This window comes from Scylla paramamosain, unplaced genomic scaffold (genome assembly GCF_035594125.1).
Source record: "Scylla paramamosain isolate STU-SP2022 unplaced genomic scaffold, ASM3559412v1 Contig145, whole genome shotgun sequence".
NCBI classification, from domain to species: domain Eukaryota; kingdom Metazoa; phylum Arthropoda; class Malacostraca; order Decapoda; family Portunidae; genus Scylla; species Scylla paramamosain.
In genome coordinates, this window is record NW_026973810.1 from 85,001 (window position 1) to 95,000 (window position 10,000).

Consider the following 10,000-nt stretch of genomic DNA (forward strand, 5'->3'; position numbering starts at 1 on the left):
TCGCTGGATGTTGAGGGCAGCCAGGTCCAGGCCAGAGAATGGCTGCCGCTTGTCTTCAAAGAGATGGTTGGTCACCTCATCTGTCAAGAACTGGTCCAGTGTCTCCATGGACACAGTAGTCAGGCCGCGGATGATCTCATCAAGCATCCCAGGCTGGTAGAGTAGGTCTGGGTTGAAGAAGTGTTCGCTCAGCTTGACAGGAGGGTTGTGCTTGGCAAATATTCCGTCCATGCGCTCCAGGGAAGGCTTGAGTAGAGAGTGGCCAAAGCGGAAGGCTATGCCAAATTCATTGAGCACTGTTGGGTTGCAGTATGCATCGTAATCTGAGAGAGAGAGAGAGAGAGAGAGAGAGAGAGAGAGAGAGAGAGAGATAGTCATTAGGAGTGCAGTGTGTTAGAGGGAAATGTTGCACACATACACACACACACACACACACACACACACACACACACACACACACACACACACACACACACACACACACACACATTAACCTACCTTCAGAATAGCCCTCAGGCAGCAAGTTAAGCTCATACAGATTAACAGCGTTCCACCCCAGCACCCTTGGCAGCCACTCATTGTACGTGACATGCTGGTTGATGGCCGTCACGATACGCCGGGCATTTTGGAAGAGCTGCTCATCATTCCAGTGTTTGTTGAGGCGCTTCAGTTCCCCGGCCACTCTGTTGTGTTCACGCATCATCAGAGTGTGTAGCGCAGCCAAGCCAGGCTGCTCTGAGGCCCGGGTGTCTCCTGTGGGTGGGAGGAAACAGACAAGTGGATGTTTTCAAGGCTTTCTCTCTGTTTTTTCCTCTTATTCACTCAGTCATACACACACACACACACACACACACACACACACACACACACACACACACACACACACACACACACACACACACACACACACACACAGACAAACAAAAAACATACTCTTTGAAGGGTCTCTATTTCTCTTCCTCTCTCTCTCATTCACCCATTCAGTCAATCACATACACATAAATGACTCTTTAAAGACTCTCTCTCTCTCTCTCTCTCTCTCTCTCTCTCTCTCTCTCTCTCTCTCTCTCTCTCTCTCTCTCTCTCTCTCTCTCTCTCTCTCTCTCTCTCTCTCTCTCTCTCTCTCTCTCTCTCTCTCTCTCTCTCTCTCTCTCTCTCTCTCTCTCTCTCTCTCATTCACCCATTCAGTCAATCACATACACATAAATGACTCTTTAAAGACTCTCTCTCTCTCTCTCTCTCTCTCTCTCTCTCTCTCTCTCTCTCTCTCTCTCTCTCTCTCTCTCTCTCTCTCTCTCTCTCTCTCTCTCTCTCTCTCTCTCTCTCTCTCTCTCTCTCTCTCTCTCTCTCTCTCTCTCTCTCTCTCTCTCTCTCTCTCTCTCTCTCTCAGTCATATGTAGACAGTGACATCATCTAGTAAGCAATGCAAACAGTAACCTTACCTAACCTTACCTAAGCTAACCTCAGCCAAACACTAACCTCCAGTGAAGCACCGGCCAGAGGGAGCCTGACACTCATGGTTCTCATTCTCAGTGGGCAGCAGGTCTTTGCCTCACAGGGGGTTGGGTGTGCTTCGTAGCATGCCGTCCTGCAGGGGTAGTGGAGTAGCAGTAGTAGTACATTATTCTGCATCTCTCTTTCTCCCTCTTTTCAGAACCAATAGGTATGTGTGTGTGTGTGTGTGTGTGTGTGTGTGTGTGTGTGTATGGGTGTCAGTGGCCAGCCTAGCACTGTGAGATGCTACTACTACTACTACTTTTCAGGTTGTTAGCACCCAGTCAATAGGGAGATTTTTAAAACAAGATCAGACTAGTATATAGATGTGGATGACAGATATAGAAGCCTCATGCTGGTTTTCCCCGGTGCTGCACACTTACCGACTTGGTCCTCAGTTGCTGCTGCTCACACTTGTCTGAGCCATAGGTGTGAGAGGCGTCGATGAAGGCAGTCACTTGGTTCATTTGCTCCCGGTAGCCTGGTCAACAAATTACTTGTGTTATGATGGTGATAATGATAATAGCAATGGTAATTCTTTCACTCTTGGGAGCCTGGTTGAAGGAATTATGTTTAAGCAATAGTATTAATATGTTTAGGTGATGAAAGTGTTATTGGTAGTGTTGATTTTCTTCTTTTATCATTTTATTGGCCTTGCTGTGTTAGGTTTAGATGATAGAGACTAAACACACAGACAAACACACAGACACATTATCTCACACTCTATGTGTCTCTCTTTGTCTCCCTCACACCTACATGGAGAAGCAAAGACAAACTATCTCACTCTCTCTATCTGTCTCTCTCTCTCTGTCACATCCCACAAGAGAAAATAGACACACACAGCATACCTTCATATCCTCTCTCTCTCTCTCTCACACACACACACACACACACACACACACACACACACACACACACACACACACACACACACACACACACACACACACACACACACACACCTAGAGTCAGCTGGCCTGGCATGGAGCGGGTCAGGGGGATGCAGAATGGCTGGCCAGATGATATATTGACAGGAGGGAAAAATGGATCGTTCTGAGGAATGGCTATGGGGAAACACTCAGGGTGGACTGTCTGGGGAGAGTCACATCTGCGGTAATCCAGAATCGAGTCTTGGAAACCTGGAAGAGAGAGAAGTGAATGTGTTTAGTGGGTGAGGTGAAGAGATGCTGGGCCAGGAGTCAGTGTATTTACAGACATGAAGTAAAGAGAGAATAAGTACTTTTTTTTTTTTATCAACACATACACAGTTAAGTTAATATTAGAAAACATATACCTGTTAACACTAGAATGAGAAAGAGAAACAGGAGATTTGATAACTAATGGAAAAAAACAGATAATGATAAACAACAAAGATAGATTAGGTTAGGAACAGACTAAGAAAATATATAGTTTTAGTGACAAGTATGCAGAAATTAAAGAAAACTAAACATATAAAGATCAGGAGACAACAAATCAATAGTTTATCAGACCTTGCAAGCTACAACTATGTAAACACACACACACACACACACACACACACACACACCTACCTTTGTTGATGGGGGTGAAAATAATATCATGGTCAATAAACTGGCCCCACTGCATGACCATTAGGGTATAGCGGACGTGCGGTGCAGACATGTCGTTGTGCATGTTGGTGGAAATGAGCCGAGGGGAAGGGAGAGGCTTGCCGGTGACTCAAGTGACACGAGGCTTAGACAGACCTGGGAGATGACAAGAGAAGGTTTAGGGGTACTTGAGTGTATTGTAAAGAAATTCATTTGTTTATCTATCTGTCAGGCTGGCAGTCCCACAGAAGGCAAGGTTTGGGGGTACTTGATTGTACTGTAAGGAAATTGGTTTGTTAATCTATCTATCTGTCAGGTTAGCAGTCCTATAGAAGATAAGGTATGGGGGGTACTTCAGTGAGAATTAAGTTTATATATCTATCTGTGAGACTGGCAGTCCTATACAAAGCACAGACAAGGCACCACACACTCACACACACAATAATAACAGTAATATATCTATCTGTCTGTCTGTCTATCTACATACAAGGCTAGCAATCCCACAGAAGCCAGCCCAGACAAGGCACCACACACTCACACACACAATAATAATAGTAATCTATCTATCTGTCTGTCTCTCTGTCTACATACAAGGCTAGCATTCCCACACAGGCCAGCACAGACAAGGCACCACAGACTCATTTACAAACATATTTATTTATACTCTTTCCTAACTTTATCAAGCTTCAGTTCTTTATTTCTTGTCCTGTCCTGATTACTGACCCTGAGAATTTTGCTTATGTCATCCTTGTCATGCTCTCTATATCACTTTGGGTCCTCTAGCTGTCTTGAAATGACTTCTCTCTGATTCTTAACTTTATAAAGCCTGAACACATTATTTATGTTCTATCCCTAACACTAATACAGACACATAGACATCTATCTGATCTACTCTTGACTTTATCCCTTACTTCATCAAACTTAAACACTTAATTTCTTGACCTATCCCAAATACCAACACACACACATGCACACACACATATATATATACACACATACACAGACATACAGACAGACAGACACTCACCGTCCTCATAAGAAGGACGTAGGAGTCGACTTTTTGCCCTGAACGACTTGCCGAAGGACGGGAAGTTAAGATTATTGCACCACCCTGTAGCTGTGCGGAAACGCAAAGTGTGGTCGCAGGGCAGTGTCTGGTCGTCACGCTCAAACACGCTAGGAATTTCCGTGATATTGCTGACGTCAGTGTTAGGCAGAACCTCCATCAAATCCAGTACGTTGTTTGGGGAACCTGACTCAATGTCTTTGAGCTGGCCGTCTGCTGCCCGAGTCTTGCGTGACCTGGCTCTGGTGGTGGAGAGACTGTCAGTGGTGAGGCGTGGTAGACAAAACTGTGGTGTTTTTATCATTTTCTCTGTTGTTTTATTGTTTGCTTGGCTTTCTGTTGTTAATTATGGGAAATTTCTGCTGTTTTGTGTGTTTTTTTCCAGTTATTTTATTGTCTACCTGGTGTACTAAGGCAAATTAGATAGAGATACATACATACATACATACAAACATACATGGATGCATTACTGACATGAGTAAAAGTGAGATACACACACACACACACACACACACACACACACACACACACACACACACACACACACACACACACACACACACACACACATTACTGACCACAAAAGTAAACAAAAACTCACTCAGAGAGGAAATTGTTTACAAATCGTGCCGAAGCAAACTGGAGAATGAAGGAAGAGTTTGATATCTTGACAGCCTGTGCCTTGGGCTTGCTGAAGGCATAGGCCGACCCCAGCGGCCCCTTGTGGTCAGCAGTGAGCTCTGTGTATGGGGGAAACACTGTCACCTTACTTAATACACTGCAAATGTCACTGGCAATCTGTATAGCCAGGGGTATGACAAAATTCATCATTTTCTTTACTTCATTATGCATGTTAAATCTTTCATTGATGTTTGATATGAAAATTTTTTGTGATTTTATTTATTTGCTTTATTTTGTTTATTTATGCAAGAGCAACAAAAAAATGCAAGAAAATAAAAAAAGAAAAATACTAATTCATTTATTACTTGTTGTATAGCACTCTCTGAGCATAACACCAGCTACACATTGAATAATCTGCTCTTTTTAATCTTTTCTTTCCTGTAGGTGCTCTAAAATATTCTATGCATTGCCTTTAGTGTTGTGAATGGCACCATATATCTGTGCAAGAGTTAATGGGAGTGTCTGTAGTCAGGGATACCACAAAATTCTTAGTGGTTTTTATCTATTTACTTTATTTTGTTTATTTAAGAGCAACAAAAAATGCAAGAAAATAAAAAAAAAATTTCAATAAGCATATTTCTGATACAATTTTCTGTACAGAGAAAGATTTTGTTATGTTAGGTTACTGTAGATTCAGCTTAACCAGTCAACCTTGCTAGATAAGATTGTAATGCATTTTCACATCATAAAACTCATAAATCTATCAAAATTTGAAAAGATTTGTATATTTCCACATTCATTTTCAAGGATGCATGACTGACTGCATAAGACAAAACTACAGTAACCTAAGCAGGCCATACCTAACAAACAATTCACTACTTACAAGAAATTATATCAGGAAAATGATCATTACTTTCTCTTTTTTCTGGAGTCCCAGATTGCACAGACTCCCTGCAACAGACAACAGCACAGGGCAAGTAACCAGTACAGACACAGGGAAGGAACTTTACCACCATCACATTGATTTGACTGTGCCCATAATAAGCAGCAGTGTGTGTGTGTGTGTGTGTGTGTGTGTGTGTGTGTGTGTGTGTGTAGGGGAACAAAAAAAAAAGAAAAACAGGTTACTGGTCAAACCTGGTCAAACTTGTTGGGCTCGTAAAGGTCGAAGGGAGCATAGAAGGTGTCTGTGATGGGACGCTCTTTCACCTTCTCCTCCTGGCAACAAGGAAAACATTGAGAGCACAAGAAAGGTTGGTGCAGTAAGCCATTGGGCCTACACGTGGCAGCCCGTCTCTACTTCCAATGTCATCCCTACCCATACATTGGTCTGTGATGAACTTACAGAACATTTGCAGAGGACACAGTACTGGCATGTCAGGATTTAAAGCAGAACACTTGCAAAGAACACTGTACTGGCAAAACTTACATCAAAATAGGCCACAGTATTTGGCATGAGAGAGGCCACAAATTTGAAACACCTGTGAGAGATAATGGTTTGTTAATGCTTGGTCTGGAAATAGATGTTGACCAAAATTAATTAGACAAGCCAGTGAGTAATGATAGAAGTTTACTGAAGCTTCCTGAGGTCTTGCAGTCAATCTGGTTGTCATGTTCACCTCAAATACATCAGTCTAAGGCTCTGAATAACCATTTCACTAACTAATGCACTCATCTATCACACAAACACATACTTGAATCTTCCTGAGGTCTTGCAGGCAATCTGGTTGTCATGTTCACCTCAAATACATCAGTCTAAGGCTCTGAATAACCCTTTCACTAACTAATGCACTCATCTATCACACAAACACATACTTGAATCTTCCTGAGGTCTTGCAGTCAATCTGGTTGGTGTCGGCCATGAGGATCTGGGTGTTTGCCGGGCCGCGCTGCACCTTGAGGAGGCCGCCAGAGAAGGCACGCAGCTCGTCACTCTCCTCCTTGCTGGACCCGTAGATTACCGACCCATCAATGAAGGATGTCACTTGGTTGATCTGTTCTCTGGGGCCTGTGTGAAGTGTCACCATTAATAAGAGTGATGATAATTTTTGTCTATCCATGTATCTATCTATCTATATATTTAGGAGTCGGTAATAATAATAATCTCTATCTATTTATATGTCCACCTGTACATAATCATGGCCCAGACAAGGCACACACACACACACACACACACACACACACACACACACACACACACACACACACACACACACACACACACACACAGCAGATGCAGGTATTTCGTAGAGTCCATATATTGATGCACCCTGACAAACACACAGACACACACACACACACACACACACACACACACACAGCAGATGCAGGTACTTCCTAGAGTCCATATATTGATGCACCCTGACAAACACACACACACACACACACACACACACACACACACACACACACACATCCCTTCCCAAACAGACAAGCAAGTGTATGAGTGAGAGAGTGCCAAGAGTGCCTACCCAATGTGCATCCGGTTCGGGGGGGCAGTGCCAGACCGTATGTATTCTTGGCACTTTTGCTTGAGTGGGGAGTAGACCAGGTCGTTGTCTGGCAGCCGGATTGGGTAACACTCTGGGTGAAAGTCTCGGAAGTTGACACCACAGCAGCGCAGACATTGACCAATGTAGCCTGGGGGGGGGGGGGGGTATTAGGTTAGGTTAGATGAGGTTGGGTGATGGGATAGATAAATTTCTGTTAGCTTAGGTTAGGTCAGGTTGGGAGATAGATTCTGTTAGTTTAGGTAGGTTAGGTTAGGTGTTGGGAGATAAATTTGTTAGGTAAGGTATATCTACTTATTTGCACCTCAACCACAAATCACTCAACCACAAACACATATAGCATTCTCCAAAGCACCCCAAATTACAACGCAAACAGTCAGACACACACACACACACACACACACACACACACACACACCAGCTATTATCAGCACACACATTCAGTCCAAACACACCAACACAAACCTACCATCTGGGGCGTGTGTGCCATGTCGTGGGAGATGAACTGGCCAAACACAGCAGCCACAGATGTCATAAACTTGTGGGGTGTGTCATGGTCGCGGTGCAGAGCCAGGCTGATGGCTCGCGCTGATGGCAGGAAGTCACCAGAAACAGCTTGGCGAGGAACAGCAACTCCATCGCCATAATCCGCCGGGAGGAAACGGAGGTAGCGAGTGTTGGTATTGCCCCATCTCGGATTCTGCACGTTGTTACAGTAACCGTTGAAGGCTCAGTATTTGCGTGGCTGGCAGGGAAAGTCCACCTCCACAGGGCACTGGTCGCCCAGCACCGTCCCCCGCACATCAGCTGTAGGCAGCCCATAGCTCACCTGGTCTCTCTCCAGCCGGAATCTTGAAGCAGGGAGGGATAGGGGGGTGTTGAAAGCTGGAAGTGCTAGAAACTCAAAATTTCAACTCAGGCTTATCTCAATCTGTATGGTTTCTTTCTGTCTCCTTTTCAAATTTTTCTCAATGTCCTGTTTTTGTGAATTGCTACCTTTTTAGAAATGAAAACCTACCACTAACAGTCTTCTGATCATCCCTATCTCCCTTTTAAAGCCTAATTCAAGCTTGTTTGTTTGTAATCTCCTCCTCTGCCTTCCTCCTATCTTCTTTTCAAATCTCTCAGTGTCCTGTTTTTGTTAAGTGCTACCTTTTTAGAATTGAAGACCCACCACTAAACACTCTGATCATCCCTATCTCCCTTTTAAAGCTTGTCTCTGTAATCTCCTGTGCTTTCCTCCTATCTTCTTTTCAAATCTCTCTGTCCTGTTTTTGTGAATTGCTACCTTTTTAGAATTGAAGACCCACTACTAAACAGTCTGATCATCCCTATCTCCCTTTTAAAGCTTGTCTCTTTGTAATTTCCTCCTGTACCTTCCTCCTATCTTTTTTTCAAATCTCTCAGTGTCCTGTTTTTGTGAATTGCTACCTTTTCAGAATTGAAGACCCATCACTAAATACTCTGATCATCCCTATCTCCCTTTTAAAGCTTTTCTTTTTGTAATCTCCTCCTGTGCCTTCCTCCTGTCTTCTTTTCAAATCTCTCAGTGTCCTGTTTTTGTGAATTGCTACCTTTTTAGAATTGAAGACCCACCACTAAATACTCTGATCATCCCTATCTCCCTTTTAAAGCCTAACTCAAGCTTGTCTCTTTGTAATCTCCTCCTGTGCCTTCCTCCTATCTTCTGCACAAGTTTCCCAGAGTGTGGTGTGAGTTGGTAAGGTGGCACCAGGAGTCAAGACTCACTGTTGTGCAGTGTATTTGGTGGCCTCCTCTGAGATGAGAGCAATTCTGGAGATGTTCTTGGCTACAACCTTGGTCTTGTGTGATGCGGCCATGAACCAGGCGGGCGTGCCGGGGACCTGCCGCGCCCCTGGAATGTGATGACATGGGATATTGCATTGTGGGTAGAGATTCACATAAGAACACAAGGGCTACAAGTGGGCAGTCCTTGTATAAAATATTCCTGCTCATTTTATTGCTGCTACTGTTTATTGATGGGTAGAAATATACAAGGGTCTCTCTCTCAGTCTCTGTCTTTCATCCCTTTCAATGGTAAATTCCTGAACCCCCAGCCTAATTCTGTATCTCCCTTTGCCTGTGACTTAAACTCTTCCAGGATGACCTTTTGACCTTTCTATAGTGGCTGACACCTTAATGACAAACCAAAACTGGACAAACAAACAAAAAAAAACACAACAGCTAGGTAAACACACACACACATACACACACACACAGACACACAGACAGACAAACACTCACCGCTCTGGTATATGGCAGGTTCAACAGTATCAAATCTCTCGTTCACGGCCACAGCAGCTTGTTGGACTAGGTTACCCATGTCTCGGAAGCTGATGTGGGGCATGGTGACATGAGGACCTGTGGCAGAAGGATTCATTGAGTGATGGATGGATGGATGGATGAATGGATGGTTGGTGAATTGAGTATGGTAATGTTAGGAACTGTTAGAGATTGAGAATGGATGGATGGAGTAAGCAGGTTAGTGATTGACAGAGTGACTAATGAATTTATGAATGGATGCATGGACTGTGTGTGTGTGTGTGTGTGTGTGGATGAGTAATTGAGTATCTGATGAATGGATGGATGGACAGAATAGCACCTTACAAATTGGTATAGTGCATAATAGTAGTTGTAATACTTAAATATAGTAATAGTTTTGTGATATAATAGTATGTTGATATCGCCAAGACTAGTGAAGCAACATTACATAAACTCAG

At 43.6% G+C, this 10,000-nt stretch overlaps 1 protein-coding gene and 1 pseudogene across 1 annotated transcript; both read right to left on the minus strand.

The window, feature by feature from the left end:
• LOC135099544 (thyroid peroxidase-like) overlaps positions 1–10,000 on the minus strand; it is a 13,453-nt pseudogene that overhangs the window by 2,924 nt on the left and 529 nt on the right.
• Positions 5,848–6,885, minus strand: LOC135099543 (dual oxidase 2-like). The gene is made up of 2 exons (XM_064001920.1): positions 6,565–6,885; positions 5,848–5,967 (listed from the first exon to the last, which is right to left on the minus strand). Exons 1-2 carry the CDS (start codon positions 6,807–6,809, stop codon positions 5,955–5,957), a joined length of 258 nt encoding a protein of 85 aa, XP_063857990.1. The 5' UTR covers positions 6,810–6,885; the 3' UTR covers positions 5,848–5,954.

Excerpts from the sequence above, each read along its gene's own strand:
- LOC135099543 (XM_064001920.1), bottom strand. The coding sequence starts at position 6,809 with ATGGATAGACAAAAATTATCATCACTCTTATTAATGGTGACACTTCAC.